Below are 27,358 nucleotides of genomic sequence, written 5' to 3' on the forward strand. Positions count from 1 at the left end.
GGCCATTCAAGAGAACGGCCGATATATCAGCCAGTGTGTACCCACCTTAAGCCTACTTTGCAAAAAAGCAAGTCCCGGATGGCAAGCACTGCATATGCAGCAGTGAGCTGTGAGTGCTTGGCAAAAAGGCGACTCAACTGGAGATCTCTTGCTTGGCCTAAAGGGACCTACTGTTAGAGGGGAGTCCATGGCACATACTCCCCTTCCCCAATCAGATTCTGCACTGTGGTGTTCAGGATTTGGAACGGTGTTAGGAAGAGCTATCATTCCAATTACTTCCTCCCCCCCAATGTTCCCTGTCTACACCACTGCCCAAAACAATCTACATACATGGCAAAGATCAGCACAGAGTTTACATAAATTAACACAGTCTCTTTTTAAATATTACATACGCTGAAGTGGCAAAAGTCACGGGATGGTGTCTAGTATCACGTAGGACCCCCTCTAACCCACAGAAGTGTAGAAGCTCCACGTGGCATCGATTCCACCAGTGAACACAAGAACTCAGGAGAGATGTGGACCCCTGCCATCTGGTTAGCTTTGATATTTGTAGGTGCAGTATCTTGAGTGCCACTGGACTGCTCCACCATGTTCCATAAATTCTCGATTGGGTTCATGTCGAGAACAGCTGGACCGTGACTTATCAGACCACACCACATGTTGCCAGTCCTCCAGAGTCAAATTAGCGACATCACAAGCCCAGATGAGGCATGGTGTCTGGTGTCGTAGTGTTAAAAGAGGCACTCTGGTGTTTCCTCTACTTCCATATCCCATGGAACCTATAGACCTCTGCACTGACCTGCTGGGTAAGTGCTTGTTGCGCCCTGCATTGAATGTGTATGTGATTTAAGCAAGTGTCGCTTGTCTGTTACCACGGACAATTTTGGCCAGACAGCACTGGTCACAATCGTTAAGCACCTGTGGTCGGACACTGCGCTGTCCACGGTGGGTGGTAATGCCTTCTATGAGGTATTCCATGTACACACATGACACCATAGATCGAGGAATGTTGAATGTCCGCACAACTTCAGAAATGGAATGAGATGTCAGATTACAACTAATGCAAATCTAGCCATTAACCAAGACGTCACAGTACAGTGGTGCCATCTACCATTACATTTACATTCTACTATTTCATGACTTTTGGCACTTCAGTGTAAATAAAAGATGAAGAAAAAAAGAAAAAAGATTTCTGATTTTACTTTTTTATATCCATATAGGTCTATTAAATGGTAGTCGGAATTGCCGTCTAGTCGGAAGGACGGCAGTTTCCGACTTATTGTGGTCGAATCAGGATTCAACGGGCATGCCGTTTTTCCGACTTTGCAGCCAAATCCGACAGGATTTTGGCCTGTTTTCGACAATGTCATCCCAACTATAAAAAAATGGATCCAACATGCATTGAATACCCCTGATACATTAAAAAATAAATGTTGATTTAAATAGCATGTGGTGTATCCAGGAATCATGTTTATGAAATGTATACATAATATCATACAAACAGCATACCTTTCACTAAAAGCAGGTATAATGCTTGGCATCCATATATCTGAATATCTTCTTTATCCGAAAACATTTTCATGGCATCAAAAATCAACAAAAAAATGTCTGCTTCATGATCCAAAACCAGGAAGTGTATTACATCTATGTGAGGAAAAATATTTTAAAGGTAAAAACCTATTTGTTAGGTTGGTTTCAGTGTATACCTTTCACTGTACAATTTTCCCAACAGTACACAACAAGTTGTACTGCTATTTGTACTGATTGGGTACAGGATATCTCAATAAGAAGGCAAATAGATAATATATTGGAATTACATAGCCTACTTTGCAGATATGATCATTCCAACACTGTTGTAAATGGAAACAGAAACATTTCTGGGGCCACAACCAGTTTAAAAAAGTTAAGTGACTTGGGGGTAAATGTAATAAGCTGCAGACTGCAGGCATCGGCATGTTCCCGGTGAGTCTGCCTGATGTTTTAAAGTGGAAATCATTTAAAAGGCAAAACCAGGTTGAAAAAGAATGGGGTTGCTATAATGGTCCGTTCCTCGGTTCCCTTTCAATTGATTTCAACTAAATGTGACACCAAGGGTAGATATATTACAGTATACTGGTTTCTCAAATAGACCATCAGATGGTAACCATGGTCAATCTCCATGCCCCTAACACAGGTCAGGTTGGATTTTTTTCACTTACACTTTACAAAAATTGCATAGAGGTTTAGTGGTACTGCCGGAAATTTTCATTCTATCTTATTTCCTGACCTTGATAGATCTAGTCCTAGACATACCTTACCTCAGCAGGGGCTCTTCAAAGGCATATGACTGAGACTGGTCTCTTTGGTAACCGGAGGGCTTGCCATATGATTTCCCGGAACTATACTTAGTGTTCACAATTACATGGCTCGTATTCCCGTATTGTCATGCTATAAGGATGTAGTGAGGTACTGAATTTTCTGACAAACGTAAATATAGTTCCTAATGTTTGGTCATTCTATTGCTCTCATGTCTTTGTTGGGGGTGTCTCACTACCTCTCTACCCCCTAAATCATGGGCTATGTTCAAAGGTCTTGAAGCTATATGCCTTTAAAGCTGCAATTTTTTCACAAAAAATGTGCTGTTAATGTTATTTTATACTGCACTTGCAGCTCACCTAATTGAGCTAGAGAGTTGGGAAAGGTCTCATTTTAAATCTAATGGTTTTCAAATGATATGTAACACAGCAGTATGTTTAAAAAGAAAAAAAGAAAAATATTTCCAAAACATCATTTTGATTTTCTCAAAAAGACAAATTTTTTTTTTTTTTTTAAAACAAATCTCAAAAATTGCTCATACTGTTGTTAATAAATCCCCAAAGTTTTATTTTGAGATCATGATGAGATCACTTGCTATAAGAGCTTTCATTTTTCAGTGATTCATGAAAATTGTATTTAAAAATCAACAAACAATATTTTTTTTTAGTTCACTACATTAGATGAATGCACATTTATCTTCAGGTGTGTTTGGTGAAGAGATTCTATAGAGAGCCTGCTCCCACTTTTGTGCAGGCGCACAAACTCAAGTGGAAAGATACTTCAACTGTGTTAAATAGGCCCGCCTTTTAAATTTTCCTGAACCACTTACAGGATAGCTTTAGGGTGGGCTTTAAAAAGTGAAGAAAAGCCCACTGTTCACTTCGTTAAGCCCACCTAAACCTAACCAGTCCCTGGACCACTTCCAGTGGTACAGAAAAATGTAAAAGGTGGGCCGATTAAACACAATTGAAGTATCTTTCCACTTAAGTTTATGCGCCTGCACAGAAGTGGGAGCAGGCGCTGTCTGTAGAATCTCATCCCCAAACACACCTGGAGAGGAACGTGCATTCTTCTAATGTAGCGAACAGGGGGGAAAAAAGGATTTTAATACCTACCGGTAAATCCTTTTCTCTTAGTCCGTAGAGGATGCTGGGGACGCTTCAAGAACCATGGGGTATAGACGGGATCCGCAGGAGACATGGGCACACTATAAAACTTTGAATGGGTTTGAACTGGCTCCTCCCTCTATGCCCCTCCTCCAGACTCCAGTTATAGGAACTGTGCCCAGGGAGACGGACATTTCGAGGAAAAGGATTTATTTAATGTTTTTAAAAACTAAGGTGAGATACATATCAGCTTACACCTCAAACACGCCGTACAACATGGCATTCAATAACAACGCATGCAACGGCATGACCAACATCATCAGTCACAGACTGACTGAACTCAACGCAACATGAGCGTAACCATAATCAAACTGCAGATACAGCCCGCACTGGGACGGGCGCCCAGCATCCTCTACGGACTAAGAGAAAAGGAATTACCGGTAGGTATTAAAATCCTATTTTCTCATACGTCCTAGAGGATGCTTCAAGAACCATGGGGTTTATACCAAAGCTCTAGAACGGGCAGGAGAGTGCGGATGACTCTGCAGCACCGATTGACCAAACAAGAGGTCCTCCTCAGCCAGGGTATCAAACTTGTAGAACTTTGCAAAGGTGTTTGATCCCGACCAAGTAGCAGCTCGGCAAAGCTGTAATGCCGAGAACCCTCGGGCAGCCGCCCAGGATGAGCCAACCTTTCTGGTAGAATGGGCTTTCACCGATTTCGGTAATGGCAATCCTGCCGTAGAATGAGCCTGCTGAATCGTATTACAGATCCAGAGCGCAATAGTCTGCTTAGAAGCAGGAGCCCCAATCTTGTTGGGAGCCCACAGGACAAACAGAGCCTCTGTTTTCCTAATCTGAGCCGTTCTGGCGACATAGATTTTCAAAGCTCTGACCACATCGAGAGACTTCGATTCCGCCAAGGCGTCAGTAGCCACTGGCACCACAATAGGCTGGTTCATGTGAAATGATGAAACCACTTTTGGCAGAAATTGCTGACGAGTTCTCAACTCCGCTCTATCAGCATGGAAGATTAAATAGGGGCTTTTGTGAGACAAAGCCGCCAACTCAGACATCCGCCTTGCGGAAGCCAAGGCCAACAACATGACTACTTTCCAAGTAAGGAATTTTAACTCAACCTAACGCAAAGGTTCAAACCAATGAGATTGCAGGAACTGCAATACCACATTAAGATCCCACGGTGTCACAGGAGGCACAAATGGAGGTTGGATGTGCAGCACGCCCTTCACGAAGGTCTGAACTTCTAGAAGGGAGGCCAATTCTTTCTGAAAAAAGATTGATACGGCCGAAATTTGTACTTTAATGGAGCCTAACTTTAGGCCCGCATCCACACCTGCTTGCAAAAAATGGAGCAAACGCCCCAGTTGAAATTCTTCCGTAGGAGCCTTCTTGGATTCACACCAAGACACATATTTTCTCCAAATACGGTAGTAATGCTTTGTCGTTACTTCTTTTCTAGCCTGAAGAAGTGTGGGAATGACTTCACTGGGAATACCCTTCTGGGCTAGGATCTGGCGTTCAACCGCCATGCCGTCAAACGCAGCCGCGGTAAGTCTTGATACACGCACGGCCCTTGTTGTAACAGGTCCTCCCGTAGAGGAAGAGGCCAGGGATCTTCTATGAGCAACTCCTGAAGATCTGGATACCAGGCCCTTTTTGGCCAATCTGGAACAATGAGTATTGCCGGAACTTTTGTTCTTCTTATAATCTTTATCACCTTTGGAATGAGTGGAAGTGGAGGGAACACATACCGACGGAAACACCCACGGTGTCACTAGGGCGTCCACCGCTACCACTTGAGGGTACCTTGATCTGGAACAATATCTCTGAAGTTTCTTGTTGAGGCGTGACGCCATCATGTCTATTTGAGAAATTCACCAACGACTTGTCACTTCTGCAAAAACCTATTGATTAAGACCCCACTCTCCTGGATGGAGATCGTGTCTGCTGAGGAATTCTGCTTCCCAGTTGTCCACTCCTGGAATGAAGACCGCTGACAGAGCGCTGGCAGGTCTTTCCGACCAGCGAAGTACCTTCGTGGCCTCGGTCATTGCCGCTCTGCTCTTTGTTCCGCCCTGGCGGTTTATGTACACCACTGCTGTTATGTTGTCTGACTGAATCAAGACGGGCAGACCGCAAAAAAGATGTTCGGCTTGCAAAATGCCGTTGTAAATGGCCCTTAATTCCAGAATGTTTATGTGTAGACAAGCTTGCTGGCTTGACCATTTTCCCAGAAAATTTCTCCCGTGTGTGACTGCTCCCCAACCTCGGAGACTTGCATCTGTGGTCACCAGGATCCAATCCTGAATCCCAAACCTGCGTCCCTCCAGAAGGTGAGAACTGTGCAGCAACCACAGAATGGAGATCCTGGTCCTGGAAGATAGGATTATTTTCTGGTGCATGTCCAGGTGAGACCCGGACCACTTGTCCAATAGGTCCCACTGAAACACCCTGGCATGGAACCTGCCATACGGAATGGCCTCGTAGGCCGCCACCATCTTCCCCAGCAACCGAGTGCATTGAAGAATCGACACTCTTGCCGGTTTCAGAATCTGTTTTACCATGTTCTGTATTTCCAGAGCCTTTTCCACTGGGAGAAAAACTCTCTGTAATTATGTATCCAGAATCATACCCAGGAACGACAGCCGTGTCGTCGGACCCAATTGTGATTTTGGCAAGTTTAGGAGCCAACCATGTTGTTGCAGAATCATCAGAGAGAGCGCAACGTTTTTCAGCAATTGCTCCTTGGATCTCGCCTTTATGAGGAGATCGACCAAGTACGGGATAATTGTGATTCCCTGCTGCGCAGGAGAACCATAATTTCCGCCATAACCTTGGTGAAAATCCTCGGAGCCGTGGACAGACCAAACGGCAACGTCTGAAATTGGTAATGACCATCCTGAACAGCAAACCTCAGGTAAGCCTGATGTGGAGGATATATAGGAACTTGTAAGTAGGCATCCTTTAGGTCGACCGACACCATAAAATCCCCTTCCTCCAGACTGGAGATCACTGCTTGGAGAGATTCCATCTTGAATTTGAATTTTTTTTCAAAGAAATTGAGGGATTTTAGGTTCAGAATCGGTCTGACTGAGCCATCTGGCTTTGGAACCACGAACAGACTCGAATAAAAACCCTCCCCCTGTTGTGACGGGGATACCGTGACAATGACTCGATTTTGACACAGCTTTAGTATCGCAGCACATATCACCTCCCTTTCTGGAAGAGACGCTGGCAAGGCCAATTTGAAAAATCGGTGAGGGGGCACGTCTTGAAACTCTAATTTGTACCCTTGGGTCACTATTTCTAATATCCAAGGATCCAGGGCCGAGCGAGCCCAGACCTGACTGAAGAGTTTGAGACGTGCCCCCACTGGTGCGGACTCCCGCAGAGGAGCCCCAGCGTCATGCAACGGATTTGGTAGAAGCCGGAGAGGACTTCTGTTCTTGGGAACTTGCCACAGCCTGCGACCTTTTTCCCCTTCCTCTTGCAGCAAGGAAGGAGGACCCTCTTTTTTTTTTTTTTTAATTGGGCCGAAAGGACTGCATCTGATAGTGGGGCGTTTTGTTTTGTTGCGCAGGAACATAAGGTAAAAATGACGACTTACCCGCAGTAGCCATAGATACCAGGTCAGTGAGGCCGTCGCCAAACAAGACACTACCGTTAAATGGTAGAGACTCCATAGGCTTCTTCGAGTCAGCATCAGCATTCCATTGATGAATCCACAATGCCCTTCTAGCCGAGACAGCCATGGCATTGGCCCTTGATCCCAAAAGGCCAATATCCCTTGCAGCTTCTTTTAAATATGCTGCAGCGTCCCTGATATGACCCAGAGTCAAAAGCACGTTATCCCTGTCCAGGGTATCCATCTCAGATGACAAGTTATCTGCCCATTTTTCAATAGCGCTACTCACCCATGCCGAAGCAACGGCAGGCCTGAGTAGCGAACCTGTAAAGACATAAATGGATTTTAGTGTATTTTCCTGCTTACGATCCGCAGGATCCTTTAGGGCTGCCGTGTCAGGAGACGGAAGCGCCACCTTCTTGGACCAACGCGATAGAGCTTTGTCCACTGTGGGGGTTGACTCCTACTTTGCCCTGTCCCCCGAGGGGAATGGAAAATGCCACTGGAATTCTTTTGGGAACCCGTACCTTCTTGTCAGGATTTTCCCAAGCCTTTTCAATAAGAGCGTTCAGTTCATGAGAGGGAGGAAACGTTACCTCAGATTTCTTTCAATACAGACCCTATGGAACAGCAGGGTCCTCCATGATATGTAATACGTCTTTTATCGCCACAATCATGTACTGAATGCTCTTAGCCAGTTTAGGATTTAATCTGGCATCACTATAGTCGACACTGGAATCAGAGTCCGTGTCGGTATCTGTATCTGCTATCTGGGTAAATGCACGTTTCTGTGGCCCCGAAGGGGTCTGAGCTGGTGACAATGCATCTTCCATGGATTTCCTCCATGTCTGGTTCTTAGACTCTGATTTATCTAATCTCTTATTCAACCGAGCCACATTTGCATTCAAAACACTCAACATATTTACCCACTCAGCAGTCGGCGGTGCCGACAGGGTCACTCCCACCTCCTTTTCTGTCCCCATTCCGGCTTCCTCTTGGGAAGAGCACTCAGCCTCAGACATGTCGACACACACGCACCAACACCACAATCACACTGGGCTATAGGGGACAGACCCACAGCAAAGCCTGTTAGAAAGACACAGAGGGAGTTTGCCAGCTCACAACCCAGCGCCCAACCCGGTACTGAGACCTTACAGACAATGCCTCAGACCTGCTGGCGCTTTTAGAATGTACTGTGCCCCCCCACTTCCCCCCCCCCTCGTTTTTGCACCCTGCTACTTGTACAGCAGTGTGGAGGTCAGGGCCAGCGTCTCTGCAGCTTCTGTGAAGAGAAAATGGCGCTGGTTAGAGCTGTGAGGGCTAAGCCACTCTCCATCACCGGCGCGCTTCAGTCCCGCTCAAATCTACATAATTATACTGGCGGGGGTCTATATTTAGTGCCTAGGCACTTTTAATATATTATATCATTCTCTTTCTCAACATTTTTCATTAAAGCATCAATGTTCCCCAGATTACATCAAAAATATAATAGGAATCAAAAAAATAGATGGACACTGGAGAACAAAAGGGATAGAGACGTTTTTGGCCAAAGCGGAGATGAGAGCCATCCATGAGATCAAAACACTGGACCCATGGGGTCTAAATGTAGACTTTGAACTGAAGTGGTTCTTATAACCTAATTGAAGGTCCATCCACTCATGTGTCAGACTCCTTTTCCCTCTAATTTCTGCCCCTGAATATAATACCATACAAAAATGACATTGAAGGATTTATTAAGGGTCCTGTGCTAAAACTATAAATAGAAATATTTCATTCTTTAATATGTTAGAATGATACAGTAATGGGGGTATTTCGACTATTATTTCCTTTGTACCATACATCCAGTTTTGAATATTATTACTTGATTATTTACTGCACCATTTTTAATGTAAATGTTCAAAGAAGAATTGGTTTTTAATTTGCTACACTTTCCTTATGTCACTATAATCCTGAAGAAATGATGTGGTCCTTTTTTTGTTAACCTACATTGATAATTTATGTAGTTATATATACTATGCTGCCTGTATATAATAGGGGAACCACGACTGTTGGTATATGCCGTTTACTAATTGCTGTTTATGCAGTGATTCTTTTCCATTTTGGGAAAGAATGTTTTTTTGCCCTCACTAAAAATGGTGCATACACACTGTTTAATACAAAGAATAGAGAGTGCATTACACTCCCACCCACCGCTGGCCATCCGCGATGCCACTTCCGGCGGAACCGGCAGTGAAGCTGCCTAGATTAGCGGGTGAAACGCATGAGCCGCCGCGACATTTCAGGCGGAACCGGAAGTGACGCCATGCGTTCCAGGGGTTGGAACGCATGGCGTGCTTGTTAGCTATTTTTATTTTTATTTCTAAGTGGGCCCACAAACAGTTTTTAGAGTGTGTTCCACTCTCACCCACTGTTAATCACCCGCGATGTCACTACCGGAGGTGACACTTAGACCAACGGGCAGAACGTATGAGCCGCCGTGACATTTCCGGCGGAACCGGAAGTGACGCCATGCGTTCCAGGGGTTGGAACGCACGGCGTGTTTTTAGCGTTTTTATCCCATTTCACGTCAGTAAAACCTAATTTATAGATAACGGGCTAATTTTAACCACTGTGGATAGTAATCCCACCATAATATAATGAAGGGACATCATTGTATTTTTGGTTTCACACTTTTCCACAGACTAGTCCCGCCCATTACAACAGGAAATGGGTGTGGCTATATTTTCCTTTAAATATCTGGTCCTCCATGCACCTTACACACCTTGATAAAGACCTACTGGTTGAAACGCGTCGGTGTTTCCTGCGGCCCAGGACTCGGTAAAGGTAAAGCTTAATAGGGGAAGCTTCTTTAATCACCCCTATATGCCTAAAATTGTGCCTTCCACCGAAGGTCACTGAGGGTACGCATGCTAAGTCTTTTTTTTATTGTACACGTGTTTAAATAAACTTTTTTATAAGTCTGCACTATGATCCCCCGTTATTTGTCTTTCATGTACCATTGCTTGAGGACAGAGACAAAGAATTAAATCACGGTGGTGCTGACTGAATCTAAGTTTTATCACGTTCAAGTTTTTAAACGAGTGGAGGACCAAGAACGAGACCAGATAAAAGACTTTATGTCTGACTTTGTTGGAAAAACCACTTCATTGGGACATCATGTCTAATCTTTAGTCTGATTTATCATCACTAAGAGAGATCAATACAAAGACTAACCATAGTATAATTGACTTTATTGAGACTCTTTTTTTACCTGATTTATTTTAAACGTCAATACCCGGAAGGGTTATTCATTTCATTCATTTTTTAAGTGCCTTATACCCTTGATCAGTGCGCAGAAATCTCATTTGTGTTTTTATTGTATTTTTGTGATTGGTGTAAGTCACGTCTGATTTCCGCAGCCTGATTGTAAGTAAGGAGCGCAGGTGATTATTTATTGTTTGTATTCACTTTTAATATACTTATTTGCCAGTTAAAACTTCAGTATTCATGCTGCCCAGGGCGCCCCCCCTGCGCCCTGCATCCTGCTAGTGCCGCTGTGTGTGTGGGAGCATGGCGCGCAGCGCGGTACCTCAACACTGAAGTCTTCTGCCGTCACTGAAGTCTTCTTCTCTTCTTTTACTCACCAGGCTTCTTCCTTCTGGCTCTTCAAGGAGGGTGACGGCGCAGCTCCGGGAACGAGCAGCTAGGCGCACCAAGTGATCGGACCCTCTGGAGCTAATGGTGTCCAGTAGCCTAAGAAGCAGAGCCTTTGAACTCACAGAAGTAGGTCTGCTTCTCTCCCCTCAGTCCCACGATGCAGGGAGCCTGTTGCCAGCAGGTCTTCCTGAAAATAATAAACCTAACAAAGTCTTTTTTCTGAGAAACTCTGGAGAGCTCCTCAGTGTGCATCCAGTCTCACTGGGCACAGAATCTAACTGGAGTCTGGAGGAGGGGCATAGAGGGAGGAGCCAGTTCACACCCATTCAAAGTGTTATAGTGTGCCCATGTCTCCTGCGGATCCCGTCTATACCCCATGGTTCTTGGAGCATCCCCAGCATCCTCTAGGACGTATGAGAAATATTGTTTGTTGAATTTTAAATACAATTTTCATGAATCATTCAAAAATTGAAGCTCTTATAGTAAATTATCCTATCATGATCCAGAAATAAAACTTTGGGGATTTATTATCAACAGTAAGTGAACATATCAATCTAAGATTTGGGGGATTTCCTAACACCCATGGCAGCATTTATAATATCAAATTTCATCACAATCTGAAACGGTCAGATTGAAACTGGCGTTGATTTGGTGTGGAATAACCCTTACATAAATAGGGGGGTCATTCCGAGTTGATTGCCCGGTAGTTGTTTTTTGCAGCCATGTGATCAGATCGTCGCCCCCTACGGGGGAGTGTATTTTAGCATAGCAAGTGTGATCACTTGTGCAGGGGAGCTGTGCAAAAAGTTTTTGTGCAGTTTATGAGTTGCCCTGACCTTACTCAGCCACTGCGATCGCTTCAGCCTGTCAGGTCCCGGAATTGACGTCAGACACCCGCCCTGCAAACGCCTGTGCACGCCTGCATTTTCCACGGCACTCCCAGAAAACGGTCAGTTGCCACCCAGAAATGCCTTCTTGCTGTCACTCGCCTTGCTCTGCAATCGCCTTCTTCGTAAAGTCCCACGCTGCCCGGTGTTTCCCGTTGCCGGGCAGCGGCACACCTGCGCATTGCGGTCGCGGTGCATGCGCAGTTCAGACCTGATCGCACCGCTGCGAACAACTGCAGCGTGCAATCGGGTCGGAATGACCCCCATAGTCTTTTGAGCTGTCACCTTACTTTTGTACATATGATACTGAAGATAGGAGGTCATTCAGAGACGATCGCTCGCTGTAGTTGTTCGCAGTGCAGCGATCGGGTCAGAACTGCGCATGTGCCGGAGTACACCGGTGCATGCCGGATGGCCAAAGGCCGTGGTTCCCTAGCGATCGCCTCTGCCTGATTGACAGGCAGAAGCGGTCGCTGGGCGGGAGGGGGTGGCACGGCGGCGTTTGGCCGCCGTTTTGGGGGCGCGATCCGGGCAACGCAGGCATGGCCGGACCGTGCGGGAGGCGGGCCGCAGCTGCAACCAGGGGCAGCGACGAGCAACTTCTGGTCAGCCGCAGGAGCTGTGCTGGCCGGGAGTTACTCAACAAGTACAAAAGCATCGCCGCTGTGTGATGCTTTTGTACTTGTGCGGGGAAAGCGGGACAGACATGTGGGGCGGGCTAGCCCTGTGCTGGGCATCCCCCCGCATGTCTGGGAACATGATCGTAGCTGTGCTAAATTTAGCACAGCTACAAATCAACTCGGAATGACCCCCATAGACCGTTGCCTGGTAAAACAACCCTCTCTACTTCCCCCAGATGTCCCCTTTATTATTATTCTTATAAGATATTTTTGTTTGTAGTTTGTAGATTATATGTTAAAAGGATATAAAGTAGTTTGTTAACTTTCATTTTGAATTGTAGTGTACTGCGTCCTATTATGGTTTGAGTAATCTCAAGCCATTTTATGTACTGCTATTTTTAAACTATCTGCATATTGCTGTTGTGACTTGCTGATTTCACTTAATGTTGGGCTTTTACTGCAATTGATCTGCTGTTTGTAACAGTCTTTTCGATTCCTGCTACCTTGATAATTAAAGAGGTTAAAAAAAAGTAAAAACCAGGTTGGATTTGCCTTTTACATGAATGCTACTTTAAAACAATTAGCAAACTTGCCAATGTCTGCAGTTCGCAGGCCATCACATTTACCCTACTGTATGTACTAGTTCATTAGTGATAATTGTTATCATTATTCTTATAAGGTCAGCTGACTCAGATAATAAGTTTTGAAATTACTTTTCAATTCTTTGACAAAAAATAAATAAATACACTGGGAGAAAACACCATTCGGCGTTACCTACTAGAACTTCTACTCACCCTGTCTCTTCTCTAAATTGTTAATGAAAAGGACACTAGGATTAAACAAGATCTGCAAACACAAGAGAGGGGGAATAAACTAATAAAGAACACGATTCTGAATTAAATGGGATAGCTTTATGTAAGGGCTGAGGCATTATTGAAATAAGTACTGTGCACTTCCTCTTGATTCATTTTGCAGACTTAAGTGCAAGGGTTATTTCAACATTACAGGAACCTGTGTGTATATTGCTAGGTTATTAGAGCAAGCAGAAAAAAACACAGGTAACAAAAACCATGCTTTATATGATCATGCCCCAGACTAAACATTGTTTTACCAATTTAATGATAGTATTGTAAAGGTTCCATCATGTATTAGAAATTAAATAAAGAATGACTACACTGTAATCAAATAGAAGTAAAATTACTACCTGAAGCAAGGATTATAGTTAACGTTTTCAGGCCTATTGTCAGGACACTGAGATTTGTAAGGTAAGTTGACAGGATTTTCAAAATTTGTCTGAAAAAAAGATATATGTTTATATAAATACATAATTCAGGAGCACATTTTACTGGAATATGAAACTGAAAATAAAACAAAAACCATCAGAAGCAGAGTTTACTTTCCCCCAATAATGTGAATAGTAACTTTTTTAATAAAATAAATAAAGAAATAAAAACATTAGATTTCGTTTTTAAAAACGTAGCTTCCATTTCTCACATTTAGCCAACCACTACCATCACAATGAATTTGTGGTAGCATTATGGGAAGGGGCAAAAGCAACATAACAGAAGTGAAATGTGTGGAGGCTAACTGCAATGATGACCTATTTTCAGTGTTGGAATAGAGATCCTTCAAGAATTAACATTTCATGAAACAAGAAAAAAAAAAAGTATGATGTTACTGTGCTGGATCCTTCATGCAGGAAATCTCAAAAGTTATAAAGGCAGTACTAATGAGAAGGCACATAACAAAATAGTTTAAAGCTGAGCACAGTGCTTCTGATTCGAGCAAAAACAAGAGTTATGGAAGACTTACCATGGTTAACTCTTTTTTTCTTCGAGGTCCATAGGATCCACAGTCCTTACATCGAGATGTAGGTGGTAGGATCAACTGGGCACCACACAGTTAAGCTTTTAGCTCCCAGGATGCTCCAGTCTCCTCCTCATATACCCTACCCCTGGCCTAAAGAAACCAGTTTTGTTAACAAGCCCAAGGCAGAAGCAGGATTTCAAGATAGAAGGAAGACCTGCAGAGACACAGCAGAGGAAAGAAACATCAAAAAGGGAAAAAACTAAAAATATTCCCCCCAAGACAGGTGCATTAGGGTGGGCGCCCTGTGGATCCTAAAGACCTCGAAGAAAAAAGAGTTAACCATGGTAATTCTACCATAACTTTTGTTTTCTTCATCAGGGTCCATAGTTATTCACAGTGCTTACATCTGGGATGTCCTAAAGCAGTTTCTGCAGTGTGGTAAACTGGATTCCACAGGGAATAACATTGGGGTGTAGAATAGGATCTTGATCCGATGCACCAACAGGCTAAAAGCTTTGACTGTTTCCAAGATGCTCAGCGCAGCCTCCTCTATAACCCCGCCTCTGTGCACTGGAGCTCAGTTTGTAAGTTGGTGCCTGCAGTGCAGGCAGCTAACAGGCAGGGCTGCTCCAGCAGCCCTCAGAAGAACTATTTTAAACATACTTCAGGGTTATTTAGTACAAGTACCCTGTGATATTCATCCAGTTTTTACTGTGCATTGATATATATGTTTATATACATAGCTTTACTAAGTAATAGTATTGCTAGACCAGTGCAGTTTTATTGTTTGTCATAATTTCTGCATTGTACATGTGACTGTGTGTGTGCATATAGCTGCTGATTTCAACTCCGTGTATCTCACTCCTACTGCTATCCCTATATTCTGTAACCTGAGGGGGCTCTGTGCCACAGGGTTATTAGATAATATAGGTATTTCACAGGATATACATATTTTGTCTTTTTCTCTGAGTTTTCCAGTCACATTTTACCTCAGAAATCCTCTGTTTGTGCTGTCACACTGCACGGGGGGAAGGGGGGGGTTGTGTTAGGTATTATATCTGCTGATTTTGTACTGTGTCGCCCGTGGTTTACGCTTTTATATCATGTCAGCTACAGGGGGCGATGGGTCTGGGGCTGATTCCGCCGTGTGCGGTTATGATGTCCTAGATGCATTGGAGGATAACATGGCTGCAGAGGGTTCAGGTTTTGGGGGTTCTGTACCCCCCAGTCAGTTTGTAACAATGGGGGCACATCAGGGCCCGCCTTGGTCTGCATTTTCTAATTTACTGACTACGCTGGTAACTAGACTCGTGCCCCCTATGGGACCTCCTGTACCTTATCAGCCTTATATGGTCCCTGTGGTTAATCCGCCATGGACAGATGCTCTGTCCACTCAGTTACAGCAATTGAATAACTCCTTGGATAAACGTATTCCTGACCCTCGCCCGCCTAAGACTAAACCTAAGAAGTCTTCTAAGCGGGCTGTTACTTCTTCTCAATCCACGCATGCTCCAGATACCTCTTCCGATGAAGATGGCGTGTACACTGACCCCACAGACTCTGGTCATGACGTTTCTGATGGGGAATCTGTTTCACAGGTGGATGTTCCTGATCTATTAGAGGCTATCAGGCTCATTCTTCAGATTGATGATGATCCTGAGCCTGCTACTACAGCTAAGAAACCAGATAGGTTCAAACGTCAGAAGGTTACTAAATTGGTTTTACCTCATTCTGACCACTTGGTTGACATATGTCAGGAATCCTGGGAGAACACAGGAAATAAATTCACCCCACACAAGAAGATGCTAGCCCGCTAGCCCCTTGCAGCAGAATTGAGTAAAAATTGGGAAACGCCACCACTGGTGGATTCGCAAATCGCTCGGCTGGTGGTGTCATCTGCTCTGCCTGTAACTACCGTCACGTCTCTCAAGGAGCCAACGGATAAGCGTGTGGAGGGCTGCTTAAAAGCTATCTATCTATACCCTTGCATGGGCTGCGCATAGGCCCATCATTGCGGTTACTTGGGCCACAGAAGCTTTTGACGCGTGGACTCAGAAAATAGAGGCTGAGTTTCCGTCCAATTTTTCTGAACATGCCAGACAATGTCTCTCTTATATTGTCACAGCATCTCATTACATTAAAGAAGCAGCTTCAGATGCAGGTGCTCTGGCGGCCAAGGCTGCTACGATATCCATTTTGGCTCGCCGTATTCTCTGGTTGCAGTCCTGGTCGGCGGACTTGGACTCTCAGAAAACCCTGGAGGTGCTCCCGTTTAAAGGGAACATCCTCTTTGGTGAGGATCTCAACAAGATTGTCGCTGACTTGGCGTCTGCTAAGACTGCATGTCTACCTAGTACTACGCCTTCGGCCCAGAAGGCTAAGAGTACTTCCTTTTGTTGCTTTCACCCTCCGGGTAAAGCAAAGGGTCAGGTGTACCCGAAACAGTCTCACACTTCCAAAACCACCAAGCCCAAGCCTAAACGTGCTTCCAAATCTGACAAGCCTGCGGCATGACGGGGCGGGCCTTCCCCTGGGGGATCCCAGAGTGGGAGGCCAACTTTTACAGTTCACCCAGGTATGGTTGAAGACCACTTCAGACACTTGGGTGTGGGAAGTCGTCACTCACGGATACACTATATCCTTCAAGACACGTCCCCCTCCTCGCTGTTGCCTGACGGACATCCCTTCGGATCAGGTGAAGGCAACAACTCTCCGTTTAGTGGTGCAATCCCTCCTGGACACCGCAGTGGTAGTACCGGTGCCTCTGGCTCAGAGGGGCAGGGGGTACTATTCAACGCTGTTCCTAGTCCCCAAACCGAATGGTCCCTCCTGGCCCATTCTCAACCTCAAATCTTTGAACAAGTTTGTGAGGGTCTCCAAGTTTCGTAAGGAGACCCTTCGCTCTATTGTCCTGGCTTTGGAACCAGGGGACCAGCAACACCTGAGATTTGCTATTGGCAATCTCCATTACCAATTCCGGGCCTTACTGTTTGATCTGACCACGGCTCTGCAAATTTTCACCAAGGTCATGGCAGTTATGATGGCTTCACTCCGCCGTCGGGGCATCTGGATCCTGCCATATCTGGACGATCTGCTGATCCTGGTCAATTCTCCAGAAGTTCTCCTCCGTCATTTGGATCTGACGGTACAGTTTCTGCAAGCCCACGGGTGGCTCATCAACTGGAAGAAATCATCCCTGGTCCTTGCTCAGAGCATGGTGTATCTGGGAGTGTTGTTGGACACACACAACCAGAGGTTGTTTTTGTCACAGGAGAAAAGTCCTGAAGCTTCGAAACAAGATATGTTGCTTCCTCTCTCGTCCGCGTGTGTCGATACACTCAGCGTTGCTAGTACTAGGCCTCATGGTGTCGGCTTTCGACAGGGTGGAGTATGCTCAATTTCATTCCTGCCCTCTGCAGAAACTGATTCTTGCCAAGTGGGACGACCTGCCTCACGGGATCAGGTCTCAAATGATCTCCTTGTCTCTGGAGGTCCGTCTGTGACTGACCTGGTGGCTGCAGGACCATCGATTGAGCAGGCGTCGTCGCTTCTGGATCTCCATCTGGGTCTTTCTGATGACGGATGACAGTCTGAGGGGTTGGGGCGCGGTGTTTGAGCAACACTCTCTTCAGGGTCGGTGGACCAGGGAGGAGTCTCTCCTCCCGATAAACATTCTGGAATTGCGGGCAGTGTTCAATGCTCTGAAACTGGCCCGGCATCTGGTACTGAACAGGCCTGTTCAAGTACAGTCAGACAACGCCACCACGGTTGCGTACATAAATCATCAAGGTGGCACTCAAAGCCGCTTGGCAATGTTGGAAGTGTCAAAGATTCTTCAATGGGCGGAACGCCACCTGCCAGCCATATCGGCAGTGTTCATTCCGGGGGTCCTAAACTGGGAAGCGGACTTCCTCAGTCATCAGGACGTACACGCCGGAGAGTGGAGCCTTCATCCCGAAGTATTTAAACTCCTAGTGGACAAGTGGGGCCTACCAGATGTAGAACTGATGGCATCTCGACACAATCACAAGCTTCCGGTCTTCAGAACAAGGGATTCTCAAGCATGGTTCGTGAACGCACTGGCAAGTCCATGGAACTTTCGGCTGCCGTACGTGTTCCCTCCGGTGTCACTCCTGCCCAGGGTAGTAAGGAAGTTCAAGCAAGAAGGAGGAATACTACTTCTAATAGCTCCAGCGTGGCCCAGATGGCATTGGTTCTCCGACCTACAGGGTCTCTCGCTACAGCATCCTCTTCTGCTTCCGCAACGACCAGAACTCCTCACTCAGGGCCCTTGTGCTTACCAGGATTTGGCCCGTGTGGCTTTGACAGCGTGGCTCTTGAAGCTTCCGTACTGAGGACCAAAGGATTTTCTGAGGCGGTCATTCAAACTATGTTGAAGGCCAGTAAGCCGGCTTCTGCTCGGATTTGCCATAGGGTCTGGAATTCTTACTTTGCTCGGTGCGTATCTAACAATCATGATGTTTACAAGTTTAGTATGGCCAAACTTTTGGCCTTCCTACAACAGGGTCTGGACTTGGGCCTTCGGCTGGCCTTACTCAAGGTTCATATTTTTGCCTTGTCGGTATGGTTTCAGAGAAAAATTGCGACTCTGCCTGATGTTCATACTTTCACTCAGGGTATTTTACAGATTCAACCTCCCTATGTGTCACCTGTGGCTCCTTGGGATTTATCAGTGGTTCTGGAGGCTTTGCAAGCGTCTCCGTTTGAACCTCTTGAATCTGCGGACCTTAAATGAATTTCCCTCAAGGTCTTGTTTCTGCTGGCTATTACCTCTGCTAGATGGGTTTCAGATTTGGGTGCCTTGTCTTTTAGGTCTCCCTATCAGATTTTTCACCGTGACCGGGCAGTTCTTCGAACGCGCCCTGGTTATCTACTGTACCTAAGGTGGTGTCTTCTTTCCACCTTAACCAGGAGATTGTGGTTCCGGCTTTTGTCTCTCCGGATTTATCCTCCAAAGAGCGGTCTTTGGATGTGGTACGGGCTCTCCGTATCTATGTGAAGAGGACAGCCTCCGTTAGGAAGTCTGATTCTCTCTTTGTACGGTTTGGTTTTCACAAACGTGGCTGGCCTGCTAACAAGCAGACCTTGGCCAGATGGATTAGAATGGTGATTGCACATGCTTATGTACAGGCTGGCCTTCCAGCTCCTGCTGCTATCAAAGCCCATTCTACTCGGTTTGCTGGACCTTCTTGGGCGGCCTGCCGTGGTGCGATTCTTGAACAATTGTGCAAGGCGGCTAAGTAGTCCTCAGTGAACACGTTCATAAGGTTCTATGCCTTCGATACTTCCGCCTCCCAGGATGCTTCCTTTGGACGCCAGGTTGTTGTGCCCACTACAGTGCGTCCCCTCCCATAAGGAACTGCTTTAGGACATCCCCGATGTTATTCCCTGTGGAACACCAGTGTACCCCACTGCAGAAAAGGAGATTTATGGTAAGAACTTACTCTTGTTAAATCTCTTTCTGCGAGGTACACTGGATTCCACAGGGCGCCCACCCTGACTCACTTAGCTTCTTAGGGTTGGTATGGCATTAGCTGCCGATACCTTCTCCTGTCGTGAGAATGTGGTGTACGTGGCTACTAACGGCCGTCATCTCTTTTGCCTGCTACTGCACTGGACTGGTTAACGAAACTGAGCTCCTGTGCACGGAGACAGGGTTATAGAGAAGGTGGCGCTGAGTATCTTGGGAACAGTCAAAGCTTTTAGCCTGTTCCTTCTCTACACCCCGATGTTATTCCCTGTGGAATCCAGTGTACCTCGCATAAAGAGATTTAACAAGGGTAAGTTCTTACCATAAATCTCCTTTTCCCCTAAGAGTGGGGACGCTACTGAGTAGACAGGAGAATACGACGCCCAAAGGAAGCATCCTGAGAAGCAAAGTTATCAAAGGCATAAAACCTTGGGAACATGTTAATAGAAGACCATGTAGCTGCCTTGCAGAGTTGTTCAGCAATAGCAGCTCGGAGAGCCACCCATGAGGGACCTATTAAACCTGTAGAATAAGCAGAAACTGTATCCAGAACAGGAAGATTGGCCCAAATGTAAGCCTCTGCAATAGTCATGCGAAGCTACCTGGACAGCGTTTGTTTACTAGCTTGTCAACCTTGCTTATGGAATCCATTCAGGAAAAATAGAGAATCCGTTTTCCTGATCACTCTGGTACTTTCCACGTAAATCCTTACTGCATGAACCACATCCAATAAGGCCTCTCCAGCCGACAGATCAGGAAACTGAAAGGCTGGAACCACTATCTCTGTATTTAGATAAAATTGGACATCACCTTAGGAAGGTGACACACCTCGGTCCGTATAACTGCCCTATCTTGATGGAAGATTAGAAACGAAGGATGACAGGAAAAAGCTCTCAAATCAGACACCCTTCTCGTAGAGGCAATAGCCAAGAGAAATAACAACTCTGCCGTCAGCCACTTAAGGTCCACTGACTCTGATGGCTCAAATGGGGAAGTCTAAAGAGCTTGCAGGACCAGGGACAAATCGCGGGGGGGGATGGACGAACGAAGAAAGCCTGGATATGGAGTATTTCTTGAAAGGCAGCAGCAAATTTGTTAGCTAATGGGCAAAACCAAGTGCACTGCAGTGGGGGCAGATATAACGTGCAGAGAGAGTTAGTTTTGGGTGGGGTGTGTTGTGTTCAAACTGAAGTCTAAATTGCAGTGTATAAAAAAAGCAGCTTGTATTTACCATGCACATAAACAATATAACCCACCCAAATGTAACGCTCTCTGCACATGTTACATCTGCCCCACATGCAGTGCACATGGTTTTGCCCATTCATTAACAAACTTGTTGCTGCGATCAGATCTGAAATAGGCCCATCTTGTACTGGAACGATCTTTCATTGAAACCGCACTGATAGTGCAGAAACTTATACTTTCAGGGTAACTAGGCAAAGACCAAGGTCTAACCTTGTCTGCAGAAAGGCCAGTACCCTGGAGACCCTAAAGGCACGGGGGTCATAGTGCTTAGGCGCACACCACTGAAAATAAGCGTGCCAAATCCGGTAAAAGATGCAGGCTGAAGATGGCTTTTGAGCACGCAGCATTGTCTGTATCACTGCATCGGAGAACCCTTTAGCTCTGAGTAATGATGACTCAAGAGCCAAGCCAACAAAAACAGCAGAGCCAGGTCTCGATGCAGACAGGGACCCTGAGACAACAGTCTGGCTGCTGTGGTAGTAGGAATGGCATGTCTACGGACAGCGTTTGGAAATCTGCAAACTAATGGCACCTGGGACATATCAGTATCACGGTGCCTCCTTCCCACTTGAACTTGCGAAGAACTCTGGGTAACAGTGATACCAAAGAAACAGGTATCCCAGATGGAAGGTCCACCGTACTGCTATAGTCTCCACGAGGGCTGCCTGTGGATCTCTGGTCTTCTGGATCCATAGATTGAGACCTTGTGATTGTGACGAAAGGCCAACAGGTCTACATCCGGCAGACCCCATCTGTTTACCAGGTTCTGAAACACTTTGGGGTGCAGAGCCCCTTTGCCGTTCTGGACTTCCTGCAGACTTAGTAAGTCTGCTTCCCAGTTGAGGATTCCTGGCAGAAATACCATTGAGACGGGCAGAAGGTGAGCCTCGGCCCACTGGAGCGGGCACTCCACCTCTGCCATAGCCAGATGCCTGCGAGTGCCCCCTTGATGGTTTAGACAGGCAACTGTGGAGGCGTTGTCGGACTGAATTTGAACAGGAGATCCCTGCCCGAAGTTCCAGGACATTGATTGGAAAGCAACTTTCGGATAGAGTCCACCCACCTTGAAAGACATGTGGACTGGCAACTGCGCCCCATGGTGAGGACCACCCAATCTAGAATCCAAAATGGCCATCCTTTGTCCAAGTGTGACGTCTGTAGCCACCAGGTGAGAGACAGACGCACCTCCAGAGACAGTACCATCGTCTGGGCCCTGATCTGATGATACTGCCCGTTCCACCTGGAAAGAATCAGATGTTGTAGGGATCTGGAATGAAACTGGGCATACTCTTACCATATCGAAGGTGGAGACCATGGACCTCAGAACCTGCATTGTCGAATGTATGGACAACCAGGGATTGTGCAGTAAATTGCAGACCTTTGACTGCAGTCTGGCAACATTGTCCACTGGCAGGAAAAGCCTCTATTCCTGCCAATCCAGGAGAGCCCCTAGATGATGCAACATCCACTGTGAATGGGCAAGGGATGATTTTTCCCAATTGATCAGCCACCACTGAGTTTGCAGAAATGCAAAGGTTATTCAAAGATGGCGGTGCAAAACCTTCTGAGACTGTGCCGTCCAAATATGGGAGCACTCTGATCTCTTAACGACGTAGCTGAGCTGCCATAACGGTAATCAACTTGGTAAATACCCGTGGAACCGTAGTGTCTGAAACTGGTAATACTGTTGCAGATCAGCAAAGCGGAGAAATCTCTGATGAGCAGGTGCTATAGGGACATGAAGATAGGCATCCCGTATATCCAGGGACACCATAAAGCCCACTGGCTCTGACGCCAGTGCAACAGACAATAATTTTTCCATACGGAATCTGGGCACCCGCAAAAGCTTGCTGAGAGATTTCAGATTGAGGATAGGCAGATAGGTCCCATTGGATTTCCGAATCAGAAAAAGGGGTGAGTAAAAATCCTTCCCCTGTTGTTCTAGGGGAACAGGTATAATAACCCCTACGTCCAGTAAAAACTGAACAGGTCCTTAGAGCGCCAAGGCTGCATCTGGATCCGATGGAGGATTGGTGCAAAAAAACCGCTGGGGAGGCCGTCTCACAAATGAGGGCATACCCGTGAGAGACCACTTCTCGCACCCAGGCATCTGTAATTGACTGGTGCCATGAGGCTGGGAATCGCAGAAGTCAGGTGGAGGGCTTATCCCCCTGCTTGGGGGTCGGGCGTCTGGCCATCAAGACTTGCTTAGTCCGTGACTTAGCCACCTTGGAGACAACCTGCCGTGAAAAAGCTTGCCCTTTTGCTTGTCCTTGAAACCAAAAATTCCGAAAGAAAGATGTCCCAGCCTTCAGTTTAGATGTTGATGGCAAAAAAAAAAAACAGACTTAGAAGCTGCCAGCATAGCCACAATCTAATCCAATTCTGCGCCAAACAGAATGTTTCCAGCGACAGGCAGAGCTTCCAATGCCTTTTTAGATTCTGAATCCGCCTTCCAGAAGCATAGCCAGAGCACATGGCGAACTACCACTGAAGTAGCCGAGGATTCCTCTTCTAAATATCGGGCCGCTTTCCTGATGTTAGCAAAAAGAGATAGCTGGACCATCCAACTTCAGACTGTCCTCTAGTGCATCAGAACAATGCTCCGTAGCTTTAGCTAACCAGGGTGAAGCCAACACTGATCTAGTAATAGCCTCTATAAGGGAAAAAATAGACTAAAGATCTGCTTCAATCTTCCTATCGGTCGCATCCTTAAGGGATGAAGCCGACGGTATAGGTAATGTTGATGAGCACTTCACGCGTGCCACATGAATATCCACCGAGGGGTGAAATTCCCATTTAGCACACTCTCCTTGTTGTAAAAGGTAATGCACAGCTTATGCACCAGGAACTTCTTACTAGGAGCATTCCAAGCTTCCTGAAAGAGTTCAGAATGATACTCAGAGTGAGGGAACTCAGCCTTAATCACCTTCTGACGCTCAAACAAGGAAGTTTTAGGTGCAGACCTTGGTCCATACTCAAAATCAAAACAGGCTTAACTGTCCTCACAAGGGCTGTCGCATCCATGTGGCAATTAAACACACAATCCGTCCTGCCCAAGGTCCTGTGGAGAAAATGCAGCTGCACAGGCCTTACATGAAACCTATCCTCTTTGTTACCTTTGCCTTTGGAAGACACTGTAACCGGATAACTAGAAGCTAAGCACACACAATGTACAGCTTTAGCAATTGCAAATGTGACCACCTTCACAAAACCTTCAAAAAGTACTACAGCCCTAAACACCTGTACTCAGGGCTTTTGAAAAGAAAATGTATAGGGATAGATATAACTGACAGATAGGAATGCAGTCAGACAGCAGAGCTAGCACAAGTCACATACAATGTAAGTACATAACAATTGCAATGGGCACTGAAGTCAACTACTCACACCACAGTGGTAGGTAGGACTAGTGCATGCATAACCTGGGCACTTTGGGGAAAGGTATACAAGGAGACAGAACCCAGCATTCCTAGAGCCCTGCAGCACACCTGTTTCCTTTTGAAATGTGGCTCAGAGACTCTTTCAAGAGAAGCATGTGGGGGAGGTGCAGCCCAAAAATGAGAAAACCAGCTAAGGAATCTGTCTCTGGGCTGGGGAAGGGGCTGCTGGGAGAGTGCTTACCTCCCCTGTCTGACATAATCCACCAGGTACCCCGGCCTCCATTATCCCCAGCGCTGGTATTATAGACAGACAGACAGACAGATGCCCTGTTGGTCTCGTGTAACCCATAGCTGCAGCCGGGGTTCACATCAGCGCCTGCAGTCTGTCTCCCATGGACCAGAGGCATAGAGTACATGTATCGTGGGACAGGAGCCCACCTTACCTGTCCCCCATTCTCCGGCTGCAGTCGGGGGCCCTGGATGCTGTACTAGGCGTGGCAACAAGGAAGAAACCTCGCCAGAATAGTCAGTCTCTCAACCTCACTGACGTTGCAGCACCAGCGGGGGATCGTTGGAGCGGGAGCGCTGGAGCTCAAAAAGACTCCCAACGCTTGCTCACTCATTCACGCTAAGAAAACAAAGAAAGAAAAAAACTTTTTTTATTTCAGCGGTGTGAACGGTGCTTTGGCTTCTGACAGCACCAACACTAAAACTGGCTTCCCTACGCCGAGGGAGGGGTAAATGAGGAGGAGGACTGGAGCATCCTGGGAGCTAAAAGCTGTGCGGTGCCCAGTCAACTCCTACCACCTACACCACGGGCTGTGGATCACTATGGATCCTGATAAAGAAAAGAGCACCAGAGCATGTAAACATTAAATTCCCATCACTCCATAAGTACTTTTAACAAAAATCAAATTTTCAGGCTTCTAATGTTGCTTTCAAAATCCTAACTCTCTCTGCACGTGTTATATCTGCCCCACCTGCAGTGCACATGGTTCTGCCCATTAGAGGATGATTTTGTTCTTACGATCAACCTTGAATTAGGCCCATAATCCAATGTTTTAAAAAAGGAGAACTCCTATTTCTACCCATCTTAAATCAAATAGTTTCTGCTCCACGGGAGGATTCTGTCCTCCTTGGGCTCACGCTACGGTTTGACAGGTATACCGCCCCAGTCAAACTCCCCACCTGCCACTCCTGAAAACAAACAGTTATACTGCAAAACCAACTACAAATTTCACCAAAGCTAGATGGAATAGATTCTATGGCAAGTTAATATCACACATTCCCCTGAACCCCCTATGATGATCGTCGCTAATTGATTTGCCCCCCCAATGAGTACATTGAGTTCCTCCAGAACAACTAGTACGTTTTAGGCAACAAGAGGATTCAATGACCTTCTTGTTTTTTGTAGTAATATACAGAATAAATACAAGAAGCAGTCCATATTTTAAAGTGGAACTAAACCACAAAAATATTTTTAAAATAAGGCATGGGTACCAAATGTGTTATAAGTCTAGGTTGAGGATTTTGCGTTCTATGCCTATTGCTATTATTAAGCGGGAAATGTAGGCTGTCAAGTTAAAAACAGGCATTCATTAGCACATAGAAGTGACATATTCTCTTCACGAACCAGAAACAGGTTTTTAACATGACAGCCTACAGTAAATTTTATGCTTATGGAAGGGGAAGGCATTTAAGCCAGAGGGGGCAACTCAACTGTTTCTGTGTGCCCTATCTCCCATCTAAATTGACAGAGATAATGCAACAGTATTCAAATGGTTTTTTTTTATTGCGGATGTCACACCCAAACAGAACGGGTTTAGTTGCATAAAGCAGCTAAATCTGTCTAAAGTAGTGGACGTGACACAAAAAGTGCTATTTGGGTGTCCTACAAGTCGACTTTTTGCAGATTTCCCCTCGACACCTCCAGGGGGTGGGGGATAAGAGGTAATGTGTCCCCCCGCACCTAATCACGCCAAAATGGTACAATTGAATTGCTCAGTCATGTGCCATTTAGTGGCAGCCGCAGTGAAAAACAATTGAGTTCCCCCCAAAATCCTCAATCTGCTTATCACATACTACCAACAAGTATGAAAACTGACCAAGTACCCCATTATTGTGAAATTTATATCAACCAAATACTGTAGTTCATGTTTCATAACTATGATGTATGTAAATGTTAAGTTTGTCATTTAATGCAGAAACATATACAGAAGGTTGAGGATCAGTGTTTTAAAGAGTTTTTGAAATTCCTTAACACTAGAACAATGCTATTTACAAAAAATAAATACAACACGGTGGACATTGCTCACTACATGCTACCATGTTTCTAAAGGGACATACACACGGTGCGATTTGAACTACCGATATGGACTACATAGTCCATATCGGTAGAAAACATAGTACATATTGCACCGTGTGTATACAGCTTGCAATGCTGATGCACACTCCTATGGAGTAGGTATCGCAAGATAAAATGGACTGTGCTGGCAGGTAAATTTGGACTAGTTTCTTGGAGTCAAATTGTATATAGTCAAAACTGTACATAGGCAAAATTGCACCGTGTGTATACTCAATATCAGTGGTTCTGGGCTCCGGGGAGTTCAAAGGAAATCGCAAAGTCAAAATCGGCCTGTAGGCAGAATCGCACCATGTGTATCACCTTAAGAAAGAACTTCTCACAGCCTTAATGACTGGATTCATCATTACACTGAAAGCACCACGGCATTACACAAATTAATTTCCTCCCTACCTAAATACTATGTTTATAAACACATCCTTTTTTTACTAAACTGGCATAGAGTATATTTGATGTGGGCTTACAATGTATCTGATTAAAATATACACACTGTAGTTTCATCCATTTGACTGACATACTCTACAGTTGTGCCCTCTTACATCCTTGCTGCAGGCATGCTAAACAGCCCTTCAAGTCACGCCATGTCGTAGCGGGACTCGGTAGCGCAGTTCGTCTTTTGTTGCATTTTGTGCCGTGAAAATGAGACTTAGTCACAAAGTAACGCTGTAGGACCCACAAGCAGATCCTGCTGATTAATATGATATGCGGCATGCCTATATTCTATGTGTAATAGTGCCTGTAGCCGCATACAATATACCACGTTACTGTGTTTTCCAGGAAAACACTGAAGCATACCATTTTCCATTTTATATGCAAATAGAGTCGCAGTCACACACAGACTATAGGTATGCTGCATATCGGGCCTAATTCAGACCTGGTCG

At 45.6% G+C, this 27,358-nt stretch overlaps 1 protein-coding gene across 4 annotated transcripts in view; it reads right to left on the reverse strand.

Moving 5' to 3' along the window:
- LRRK2 (leucine rich repeat kinase 2) overlaps positions 1-27,358 on the reverse strand; it is a 469,339-nt gene that overhangs the window by 401,149 nt on the left and 40,832 nt on the right. For all 4 annotated transcript variants that reach the window (XM_063927081.1, XM_063927083.1, XM_063927080.1 and 1 more), the window contains exons 5-6: positions 13,395-13,483; positions 1,510-1,644 (exon numbers count right to left, since the gene is read on the reverse strand). In XM_063927081.1, coding sequence (XP_063783151.1) covers positions 1,510-1,644; positions 13,395-13,483 — 224 coding nt within the window. The remainder of the gene's footprint in view (positions 1-1,509; positions 1,645-13,394; positions 13,484-27,358) is intronic.

The sequence above is a fragment of the Pseudophryne corroboree genome, chromosome 6, assembly GCF_028390025.1.
Source record: "Pseudophryne corroboree isolate aPseCor3 chromosome 6, aPseCor3.hap2, whole genome shotgun sequence".
Classification (NCBI taxonomy): domain Eukaryota; kingdom Metazoa; phylum Chordata; class Amphibia; order Anura; family Myobatrachidae; genus Pseudophryne; species Pseudophryne corroboree.